Raw genomic sequence first — 12,698 nt, 5'->3', positions numbered from 1 at the left:
AAAAAAAAATTTAAATAAAAAAAAGTGAAAAAAAAAGAATTTGGATTAAGATTATCTTTTACTTCTCAAACATTCAAATGCTTAAATATGACAAAAATTTGACTCATTTTTTCTGAGAATATACTTTTGATTTTTTAAAGGTTGTGATCCTTATTTGTATTTTGGAAAGGGGTTGCTACTTTATAGGAAGATAAAATGTTAAGTCATGTAAATCCTCAACATTTTGGCTAAAGTGGTGATAACTGAATAATTCCAGAATTATTGTTAAATACTTAGTTATTTAGGGGTTTAAATTACTTTCAGATTGTCTAGGATTGAACATGGGTTGGGTGTTTTTTTTGTGTGTGGGCGGGGTGTTTGAGACAGGTTCTCCCTGTAGCCCTGTCATGCCTGGAATTCACTAGGTAGATCAGGCTGACCTCCATTTCATGATCTCACAGAGATCCACCTACCTCTTTCTCCCAGTGCTGGAATTAAAGATGTGTGCCACTGTGCCCTGCTGAGCATGGAGAATTTTATGACTTTTGCAAACAGCTTATTTAATGTATTATTTCTTATCCTTTGACTTGTCAGTTGAAGAAAATGTTCTTTCAATTTTCTAAAGAGCTTCCTTTACTAGTGAATGCTTCAGCAGGTTATTTTCTGTATTCAGTGGCATTCAGTTGTTGATTTTGGAGACTTGCTGATTTTAAGAGGTGGTAATTATTTTAAAAGTTCACAAGCATTTTAAACTATATAACATCAAGTGCTGGTGTTCTCATAAGGGTGTTCTCAAAGATTCTTGAGTGCAGCTCGGCATAAATTTGTTTTTAGTATGTAATACAAAAAGCTTTTTCCTTCAGAGGCAGAACAGGCCAATCTCTGTGAGTTCAATGCCAGGCTAGTCTACATTGTCAGCCAGGGCTATATGGTGAGACCCTATCTCCAAAAAAAAAATAATAATAATAATAATTTTAACTGTACTTCCTGTGACAGTCATTATTATCTATTGTCTGTAGTAGTTTTTACTTTCCCTAATTTATATCACACTAGTGTGTATGTGTGTAGTTTTTTTTGAAACAAGGTCTCTCTTTAGTCCCAACTGGCATGGAACTCACTTTGTAGACCAGGCTGGCCTTGATTTCATAGAGATCCACCTGCCACTGCCTCCTGAATGCTGGTATGCCTCCTCAAGCCATATGTCACTATATCTAGCACCTTCTCATGTATTAAAGTATAGTATTTTAATGTTGGTTGATTTTTAATATAAATAGCTATTAAATTTTCTTACTTTGTAGAAGCATTTGAGATTTTATATGTTTAGTATTATATTTTACTTAATATCCTAACATAATTGGAAATATTTTAGTTAAAATGACTGTTAATCAGTATATTTAACTTGCATTTGTTCTGAATCTTTAATTTTTTTAAATGAAGATCCTAATAACTTTTCCCAAAAGATACTGTTGCTAATACTTTCTTTTCCCAGTACAAGAAGTGAAATCAGCCCTCTAGCCAGCTTGATATTGGATGTAATATGCAGGCCTATTGTTTTTGAAAAGTTCTGTTTATCTCATGACCACTGTTTTTAGTAAAAAAATCTCATTTCATACTTAGTCTGTGATCTTTACAAACATAGGCATGTAAATCTTCATAACTTTTTTTAAAAAATTGGTAACTAAGTTATTAGTGGTAGTGATATGAAAGTATCAGATGATTTTTTTTAAGTTAGATGACTCAGATATCTTGGATTAATCAGGTCTAATTGGTCATTTAAAGAATTTTGAGTATTGATCCCTAATTTGTATGTACTAAGAATTTGAATTATATTTTAATAATTTGGAATTAGAGACTAGAGACACAAAATGCATTTCTTGCATTTTGATTTGTTTGGTTTTAAAGACACCTAGCTGTTGGGCAGAAGAGGGAGCAGAGAAACGGTCACATCAGCGGTCTGCATCATGGGGAAGTGCTGATCAACTAAAAGAGGTAAGTTATTTCTGTTTTCATTCTATAACTTGTTTGATCTTAATGGTTGTTTTTACTGTTTCCTCACTATAGTGGTGTTTCCATTTGTTTTAACCTTAATTTTTTTTATAGTCACAGAGTTGATTCTACATTTTGGTAGAAATGAATCTTCTTAGTTTGTATCCTTTATGTCCTTGACACATATTTGTTATATTGCCCATCAACTGTAGCATTTCTAGAATGCAGCCTGGTATTATGTAATAAATTCTGTATTGTGCTCATTTTAGTATCTTTATTTTCCCTTCAGTATACTTTTTTGGTTGTTGTACTTTGCTTTTTTGTTTGTTTGTTTGTTTGCTTGTTTGTGACAGGGTCTTATTATGTAGCCCTGGCTGGCCTGGAACTCACAGAGATATACTCACTTCCTTTGCCTCCCTTGAGAGAGCGGGAATTAAAGGTATGTGCTACCTTGTTTATTTTTAAATCATTTCAACCAGAACCATAGATAGTAGCTTTGTACAATGATGGTAAGAGTGTTTTCAGGGTTTTTAATTTTTTGGTCTTTCTGAGACAGGGTATCCCTACAGCCCCAGCTGACCTGAAATTCACTTTGTAGACCAGGCTGGCCTGTCTCACAGAGATCTATCTGCCTCTGCCTCCCATATACTGAGATTAAAGGCATGTGCCACCATGCCTGGCTTTTCTGTTTTTTAATAGCTTTTTAAAAAAATGATATGCAACTTATTACGGCTCTTTGAGACCCAATATTATAGTGGAAGCCAAATGTTTTAGAAGTGATCCCTTTCTTAATTTATTATGAATAACCCAAAATATATGTTTATATATAATGGGACATTTTTTTCTGGTAGTTTTAGCCATATAAATTCATAATCTGTTTGTAAGTTGTAATTGAGTCCAACTTCTTTGTTGACGCTTCTTTAAAAGATGGTCCTCTCATCTTTGTTACCATCTTCTCACTGGGGAGAGCTCAGTATAGTCATTTTAACTGAAGTTGTTAAGTATGTTATTTTTAAATTTTTTATTATTCTTATTTTATGTGTCTGAGTGTATTGCCTGCATTTGTATAAGTGCACTCATGTCATCCAGTGCCTGCAGAAGTCAAAACAGTGCATCAGTTAAGTACAGTTGTTAACTGCCATGTGGGTGTTGGGAATTGAACCTGGGTCCTCTGCAAGTCAGTGCTCTTAACCACTAAGCCATTTCTCCAGCCCTAAGTATGTTCTTTTATATACTGAACTCAGAATTATATTTTTAAAATATTTTATTTATTTTTATTTCTATTTTATGTGTATGAGTGTATTGTATGCATGTATGTGAGTGCACCCATGTTGTGCAGTGCTGCAGAGGTCAGAAGAGAGCTTTGGATTCCCCTGGATCTGGAGTTAAGGACAGTTTGTAGCCACCATGTGGGTGCTGGGAATCGAACCCGGGTCCTCTGCAAGAGCAGCAAATGCTTAAACTGCTGAACTATCTCTCCAGCCCCAGCATTTCCCTTAAATGCTTTTTTTATATACAGAGCTCCAGACCTCAGTATCATTTGCATATACCATAGGTTATCAGTTTTCCTCAGATACTGTGGTGTTTAAACCAGATAGTATCATAGCATGATTTTGCCTGTGACTATTATTTCATTTTTAGCTACTCCTTTATGTTGTAGATGTAGAGAAATCTGTAATACCAATCTTACTCAAATGCATATGAGTAGAAGTAGATTTCCCCAGCAGCAACACAAAAGAAGTTAAGTGTAATATATCTAGACTAAAATATGGCTAAAAACTCATGTGTATAATATGAATAATGAAAAAAATCTAACTTATAATTTTATCTCAGAGTTAAGGGCAATCTCAATGTTATTGCTGATACCTGCTGTAGTTTAGTTATAACTGCATTATAGTAACACGTGTGCTATATACTATTAAAAAGGAACTGGGGCACTGGAGAGATGTCTCAGCAGTTAAGAGCACTAGCTGTTCTTACCGAAGATCCAGATTTGAATCCCAGCACCCAGCATGATGACTAACAACCATCTGTATATAACTTCAGTTCCAGGGGATCTGCAATTACCTCTTCTGGCCTTCACAGGCACTGCACAATGTGGGTGTACTTACATATATACACATAAAATAAAGATATATAAAAAGTTATTTTAAAAGAAACAACTGGATTAGAATTGATTGCTTTCCCCAGAAAGCAACCATAAAGCCAACCAAAATTGTCAGAACAACTATTACAGTGCTGTAGACATAATCAAAATAAACTGAGCAACTTTACTCATGAAAACTACTGAATTTAGGAGAATAGTACAAATTGTAGTGTTCTTGTCTGTTGCTTAAGAGTAGGCACAAAGGAAATTCAAGATGGCAAGTGGAAATAAAACCCAGTTAAGATTGCAAAAGACCTGAACTTAAAGAGTATCTTAAAAAAGAAAAAGAAAAATAGTCTTAAAATAGTGGAACAGAGAAACATCGGACACCATACATTGTAGTGGAAACAGATTTTTAGGCCATCAAGCTACTAACACAGTAAATACATATGACAGTATTCACCCCTGGGATGGGTATTCAGTGTGTGGAGTTGTTATACTTGATTTAAAATGTCCAATATTCAAAATGATTTATTGGTACATAAATGAACAAAGAATGCATCATATATACTTGGGAAAAGAAAAAGCTGATAGAAATTGTATCATAAGTGTTTCTGTATGTTTGATTTAGCAGACAAATAGATCAAAATGGCTATCATGAGCTTCCGAAGAACTGAAGGAAACTGTTTAAAAAGAGTTAAGGGGAGGTATAACTGTAGACATCCTGTGACTAAAGGATTTCAACAAAGAGATAGTTACTCTAAGAAAGATGCAAAGAAAATTCTAAACTTAAAAGGGGCAGTACCTGACATTTTAAATTCTTTAAATGGGCTTGACAGCAGATTTGAACTGTCAGAAGGGCACAGCAAAGGTGAACATCTATCGATAGAATGTATATGCCTTGAAGAAGAACAGAAGGAAAAATTTTGAAAAAAACAGAAGAGCTTGAGACTAGTGGGACAATGTATCCACACTTAATAAGAGACCCAGGAATGAAGGCAGAGCAAAAGGAAAACAAATAATGGCAGAAAAATTTGCACATTAAGTGAAAAAATCTGGAGGGAAGAAGTTGAATTGAGTCCAACTAGGAAAACAAAGCCACAGGCAGACACTTAGTTAAAAACAAACTGTTAAAAATCAAAGGAAAATATCAAATCTTGAAAGCTGTAAGGAAAACATGAGTTGCCACTCATGGAGAACTAATGAGGACTTTAAATGCTAACTTTTCATCAGAAGTGATCTCTGTTCCTTAAGGTGCCAAAACATTGTCATCCAAGTATTGTATAGGTTAGTAAAACTAGTCTTCCAAAATAAAGGTAGGGAAAAAGGCATTCTCAGATTGGGAAAAAAAGGATTTAATTTTTTGTTTTTAGATTGTTCTATAAGAAATACTGCAAAGTGTTCAGGCTGAAAATAAGTAAATAAGTGATACCCAGGTATTAATGTATAGGAAAAATTCTTCTTAGAATAGTAAATCTGGACAACTATAAAAGATTTAGAGCAGTTTTGCTGGATTATAACATACACAGGAAATATGTAATCTGTATTACAATTGACAGTGACAACCAAAGGAGGGGTAAAGAAAAGGACAGAATCTGTGTGTGGGTTCTATTTCATGTATTTTAAGTATCATTTTGAATGTAGCTTCAGTGTGATAAATTATGATACATACTGTAGTCCCTAGAGTAATTGCTAAGTTGCTAAGAAAATAACAGATTTAAAATGGAAGAATTAAAATGGTACGTTTAAAACTATCACAAAAGAAAGTATTAAAGAAATAGCAACAAAGATGCAGCACAAATAGAAAAAGACTAGCAAAATGGACTGAAATTTTGTATTTAAAAGTCAGATTGATCAGCTGGATAAAAAGCATCTTTCAACTACAAGCTGTCTCTAAGAGAGACACCTAGATTCAGAGATACAAGTATATTGAAAGTAAAATGATAGAGAAAACAGAAATGTCCATAGAACTGGAATAGGCATACAGATATCATGCAAAATAGACTTTGAAACAAGCATTTCTGAAGAAAGTAGGAATATATCAAAATGATAGTGTAATAGTCACAAATGTGTATGCATCCAACAGCAGCATTCCAAACTGCATGAAGCAAAAACTGTGAAAGGATAAATAACATTTCTACAACAGTTAGTTGGAGATTTACCCACATTTTCAATACTTAACTGAACAATCAGAGAAAAAATTATCAATGAGAGAAAACATACGAGGTGATTGGATCTCATAAAGAAATCATATGCTCAGCCATAAATTAGTATCAGATTTCAAAAGATTAAAGTCATGTAACTGAAAGTCATTTTAAAATATCTTAATATAAGCAAAGTTTTATATTAAGTCAATTTGTGGTTCTTTTCTTTGCCAGATGTAAAAATTACTTTATCCAGCAACACATATACTTTTTGTCATTGAGCTTATGTTTTTTCAAAAATTTTTATTTTATATGTTAAGCTGTTAAGATGAAATAAACCCTTTCTTCTCCTAAATTGTTATTGGCTATAGTGTTTATCACTAGCAGTAACAGAAACAGAAAAGTAACTAGAACACAGACTGACTTTCAAAAATGTTCACAAACATTTGTATGAGTGTATTGTCTGCATGTATGTAAGTGCACCCGTGTCATGCAATGACTGCAGAAGTCGGAAGAGGGCATTGGATCCCCTGGAACTGGAGTTAGGATGGTTGCTAGCTGCCATATGGGTGCTGAGAATCGAACCCACATCCTCTGCAAATGCAGTCAGTGCTCTTAACTGCTGAGCCAGCTCTCCACCCCTTATATAAGTTTTAATAGCAGTTGTCTACACTGCTTTTTAGAGTGCTATGGCTATTTATTTTGGTATTTTGATAATTTCACAGTACACTGTATTTTGTTGTGGCTCTCTGGAAAAATCAATATATTTTACGGACCTTACATTTGTAATATTTTCTCTGAACCTATAACAGAATAATCTGTAGAATTTTTTAAAATTTCTTTTGAAATTAAAAGAATTATGTGAAATAAACTTTTATATATGCATAGATTCTTTATCCAATAAAATCTGCCCAAATTAGGTAGAAATGTAAAGATGTTTTAAAATCTTTTTTTTTTTTGACTGTCTTTAAAAACTGGTACATATTTAATACAGGATTACTGACATTGCATTCTAAGGTAGTAAAAAGAGGTTACAAATTGAAGATCAGAGACCAAGTTTATAATTTATTAGGTCTCTCACATTGTGAAACTATTTTCAAGTGTTTCCCCATTTTTTAAAAATGGAAATCATAAATCTTAAATGATCAAATGGGTTTGTGAACATTTTTGAAAGTTAGTCTGTGTTCTAGTTACTTTTCTGTTTCTGTTACTGCTAGTGATAAACACTATAGCCAATAACAATTTAGGAGAAGAAAGGGTTTATTTCAACTTAACAGCTTACAGTTCATTGTTTGAGAGAAGTCAGGGTAGGAACTCAAGGCAGGAACTTAGATGCAGAAACAGTAGAAAAATGTTGCTTACCTGATACTCTCTCCCTCTCTCCCCTCCTTTCTTCCTATGCCCTTGTTCTCTCGCCCTCCCTCCCTCCATACCTCCCTCCCTCCCTGACCCTCCATCTCCTTCCCTCCCAGGATCATGCTTAGCTAGCTTTTTCAATGCAGCCTAAACCCACCTACCTTAAGGGTGGTGCCACTTTGGGCTGGCCCCTCCCACATCAATTATCAGTGAAGATAATTCCTCACAGACATGGCCACTGCCAGTCTGATTTGGGAAATTTCCTTAATTGAGATTCTCTCTTCCCAGGTGATTGTTGATTTTTGTCAAGTTAACAGTAAAAACTAACCAGCACTGTCTGCTACTGTTCTTAATGCCTTATTGATAGTTATAAATAGATTTCTGTATTAAAACTCGATGTTTATGAAAGTTCTCCTGGAGTTTACTCTGTGTGTGAGTGTGTGCGCTGTTTGTATGCAAGCTTTGTCTGTTCCTGGGTCAGTGGGTTTCTGGGAGTTTGTATGTGGGCAGGCATGTAATATGTAGGCTTAGTTTGCTTTTAGCAACCTTTCTATCCAGACCCTTGATCCTTATGAGCATTAAAGTTTGTCATATGTTCCCTGTTTCATATCAAAAAGAGTAGTAGCTTTAAATTCATGATGTCTCAATTTTTAGACAAATTAGTTGGATTAATATCTTTAGTTGTGGAAAGGAGTATAGTAATTCAGATCTTGTTAAAATTATTTTCACTTGTGTTTAGTTTTTTTTTAAATTTATCTTGACTTTTTAATTGGTTCTTCAGCCATTATAGAATAGTGGTTTTGCTAGCTTTGCATTACCTAATCATCTTGAAAGGAGGGAAGGTTTACTTCAGCTCATGGCTTCAAAGGTTTCAGCCTGTGATCATTGGGTCCCTTTGCTTTGGGCCTCTGGTGGCATAAGTCATCATGCTGAAAGCATGTGGTAGAGGAGACCTTGCCACCTCATGGTAGCTGGGAAGTAAAGAGAAATGTAAGTAGTGTCCCTTCCAAAGGCATACCCCCAGTGACCTAGCTTTCTTCCAGGAGACCTACTTAAAGGAATGCCAACCTTTGAGTAGCACTACAGGCTGAGGACCAATCCTAATAACACATAGTCCTTTGGGAGAACATTCCAGATCCTGACTATAGCAGTGCTTAAGGTAGCAGACTCCAGAATGCCACTTCCTAGTTTCAAATTCAAGTCTCACCACCATACAAGCTTTTAACAAACTTTTTATACTTTTCTCTGTCTGTTTTATATTCCCCTAAAGTGGTGATAATAGTACCTATCTCATATGCTTTTGTTAAATCCAATAGTTAATATCTAAACAAAAGTTGTACAGTAACTTTTATATTGCTCTGCTGCTCAATAAATATAGACAGGTTTTAATGATAATTTTCTGTTGGTGGTTAATATGCTCATCAACAAAACTGGCCTACAAGTTACTCTGAAAAATGATTAGAAAGTATATGCTACTAGTCAGAACATGTATCATCAGAGCATTTTCAGCATAACTAATAATAATTTGTTTAAAGTTTTGTCATTGACATTTGTCAAAGGATAAGTTCCTAATACAAGAACAGCTCTTTACATAAAGAGGATATGTATGTTCTAGTGTGTCACTTGTTCCAAATATCATTAACAAAAATAGGATATCATAGATGTATACTTGCAGAGAGCTTCTACTTTCTGGTAGCTAATTCCTCTTTGGTACAAGACATGAACCATAGCTTCCAGCTCTCTTAATGTGGTCACAAGGTTTCTTCTTCATTTAGTACTGTTTTCCTCTAGGCTTGTTGGAACCTAACTTTAGCCTTGAGCATGCCATTTTTCCCCTTCCAGATAATGGACCTCACATTTCTTACTCACGAGGTAGGTCACTGTTTTCTGCTGTTCAGTTATTGCCTTCACATCTGGTGTTAAGGATATAAGTACTTGCACAAAATCTACAATCAAGCCTGTCATGTTAAAATACTCCCCCAACAATGTATGAAGAATTACAGTTGATTTGAGTTTCCTGGAATTTGGTGTTTACTATTCTGATTATTGTTGACTTAAGTTTTTCTGGTGAGAGTAAAGTTGACCATCCCTTTTTTGCATATTGACTGTTTGGATTTCTTTGATGCCACATTTTTCACTAAGTCTTTGACTAATTGCTTTGTAGTTCTTCATGCTTGCTGGGTATGTATTGTAGCTTCTTGGAATATAGTCTGCCTTTTTACTTTCTTAGGATATCACTGCCTTAAAATTTTTTTGAACATTTATTTATATGTGAGTGATGTGGTGTGTGTGTTGTGAGTGGAGGTCAGAGAACAACTTGTGGAAGTCTGTTTTCTCCTTCTATTATGTGGGTCCCAGGAATAGAACGCAAGTCATCAGTCTTGGTATAAGGCATCCTCACTGACTGAGCCATCTTTCCACCCCACTACCTTATTTTTAAAAGGTGAAAAATTATAGGTCTTCTTCTTGATTCTCATTAAATAGATTTTAATTTCTAGTTACTGTGTTCTGGATTGGTACAATTATAGAGCACCCTTATGTGGTAGAAAAGAACACCCGTTCTAAGTACATGCTACCCCACTAGCACAAGAAATTTGGGGGCGGGGGTGGCCTTGTTTTGAGACAGAGTCTCTGTAGCTCCAGCTGGCCTGGAGCTCACTATGTCATTATGTAAACCAGGCTGGCCTTGAACTCTCAGAGAATCTACCTGCCTCTGCCTCCCAGGCTCTGCCTACCCAGCCCTTAAGGGGATATTTTTAAAGTGCCTTTTAATGAAGAAAAAGGCTTCTTCCAGAAAGCCTTAGTAGAGCATGCTAAGTGGAGCTTGGTCTGGGTCCGCTTTTTGTCCTTTCTTGTTCCTCAGTCTGGCGTTTCAATACTTGGTCAGCACTCAAGCTGCCCAACCTAGAATAGCAAACTGTAGCAGGTTATCTTTAAGTATTCAGAGGCTCTCACTGTTGAACACAGATTATATATACTCCAGTCATGCATTTCTTTTCAAAGGTGGGGGTTTTTTGTTGTTGCTAAGTTGGAAGTACTAACAGCCAAATTTCCCTAGTTCTGAGTGAGTTATGGTTTAAAGATTCAGTTACAAGTTAGATGTTGAGTTCCAAGTTTTACTATGGAATATCAGTTCTGAACCATGCTTAAAGCATGGGGCAGACTCTTATCACTGTGGGTAACAAGCCTTTTGTGGCAGAAGCTATGTAGAACTTAATATAACAGTGTCATACATACTTCCCACCTTGTCCTACATAAGAAATAAGAACCCTAGAGTCCCAGATACCTTTGGAGGTTGTACTTTCATCCTCGTGTAGCATGGTGCCTTTGGGGAAGAAGAACAAGCTGAGGACATTAGATTTCTTGATGATGATAACCTATAACATTTCCCCCTGGTTTTAGATTAGTTCTCTTTTCTGTCCTCTTTTTAAAGTCCCCAAATCCTGTTTTCCATCCCACTACCATCATTTGGTCTTGTAAATTAAGATTTCTCATTTTGGGCTAGAGAAATGACTCATCAGTTAAGATCACTGATACTCTTGCAGAGGACCCAGGTTCAGTTCCCAGGACCTACATGGAGGCTAACAACCACCCGTAACTCCAGTTCCAAGGGATCCAATGCCTTCTTCTGACCTTAACGGGCACTGCCCACATGGATGCACTTACATATATGCAGTCAGCACTCATAAAATAAAAATAAATAAATTTTAGCCAGACATGGTGACACATGCATTTAATCCCCAGGACTCTGGAGGCAGAGACAAATGTATCTCTATGAGATCAAGGGCAGCCTGGTCAAGTTTCAGGCCACCTGGGGCTACAGGAAGTCCCTATCTGAAAACAAAAAAGTTTAGAAATTAAAAAAAAAAATCTTAAAGATAATCTCATTTTCCTGAGCTGCTGTGGAATTGAATCAATTCTGAGAAGTAGCTCTCTCCCTTAGTCCCTGACACAAAGGTATTTAACCAGTCTTTTGAGGCTGAATTTAATTTTGCTTTAATTTGTTTTTAGATGTTAACAATAGTGGTAGAAACAAACATGAAAAAATAGTAACAGAATGATATTACAGATTTTCAGGATTTCTTAGATTTTAACCGGGGCCAATTCCTAGTTACCCTTAATCTAATTCCAGAAATGTTTTAGATTTTCTAATTCTCTCTACCTTTATTTCTAATTTGTGACCCAGATCACATATTCTCTAACTTTTCAAAGTTATTTAAAACTGGTATATTTATGACTCCCTTCAAATTTTAAGACAATTATTCTCGACTCCCTCTTTATTTTTTCTTAAGACCGCAAAATAGAATAGGTATTTAGAGACATAAAAGAACCTTCACTTGTAGTTTATAAAGAATTCATATCCAGTGTAACTAACAACATATTTAGTTTTGAATGGAGGAATTATATTGGGCATTTCATCACAGTAACCAGGTCGGGCAGACCCACTGATGTGAAACTTAGCACTTCTGTATGATGAAGTAGAATATGGGCTTAGAGAAGCTGTTTTATGCAGAAGTTAGGAGCTACAGATAAAGTAGAAGCAGAAATTAAACCTTACTCCAAGGGACACCTCTGTTTTTTGTCCTTGGGTATTGGGGTTGGAGAAAAGAGGTGACTTCAGATACTATTGAGCCTCTTTCCCGTCAAAGAGAAAAGGAGGGATGGTCTAATCAAAGGGTTTAGAAAGCCAATGTTTGCAGTTGCTGTGTTGTTTTATAAGTATGGTCCTCTTATGTGTGCAATGTAAATAACAAGAGCTTCCTGCATTCTGAGGCAGAGGAGGAGTTTATGGCATAGCAATTGTAATATTATTTCATATACTTCTAAACTAGAATTCATAATGTTCTGAGTACATACATTTGTGAAGATGAGCTTTGCTTTACTCAGATGCCTACTGATCGTAAGCAAGAGCATGACCATGTTATACCAAAGATAACAGGAGATTTGGGAAAAGCCACAAGGTTGCATTATTTAAATTGATATTCTGAGCAATCTGTGGTACAGACTACAATGTATCCTTTTTGTTTTCAGGGGTTTCTTAAACTCACAGTTTGTTTTTATGTGTCAGCACCATAAAAGTAGATTGATTAATCTCAGGTTAAACAATTTTAAGATTATTTTTCTTTAAAGATTATTTTTAAAATAAA

General features: G+C 35.4%; 1 protein-coding gene across 3 annotated transcripts in view; it reads left to right on the top strand.

Moving 5' to 3' along the window:
- The window catches only part of Glcci1 (glucocorticoid induced 1), a 96,523-nt gene that overhangs the window by 49,464 nt on the left and 34,361 nt on the right, over positions 1-12,698 (top strand). For all 3 annotated transcript variants that reach the window (XM_008845520.2, XM_008845519.3, XM_017801209.2), the window contains exon 3: positions 1,882-1,968. In XM_008845520.2, coding sequence (XP_008843742.1) covers positions 1,882-1,968 — 87 coding nt within the window. The remainder of the gene's footprint in view (positions 1-1,881; positions 1,969-12,698) is intronic.

The sequence above is a fragment of the Nannospalax galili genome, unplaced genomic scaffold (genome assembly GCF_000622305.1).
Source record: "Nannospalax galili isolate Female #2095 unplaced genomic scaffold, S.galili_v1.0 scaffold62, whole genome shotgun sequence".
In the NCBI taxonomy this organism is placed as follows: domain Eukaryota; kingdom Metazoa; phylum Chordata; class Mammalia; order Rodentia; family Spalacidae; genus Nannospalax; species Nannospalax galili.
Note: the sequence above shows the minus strand (reverse complement) of the source record. Positions and strands in the feature narration are given on the sequence as shown.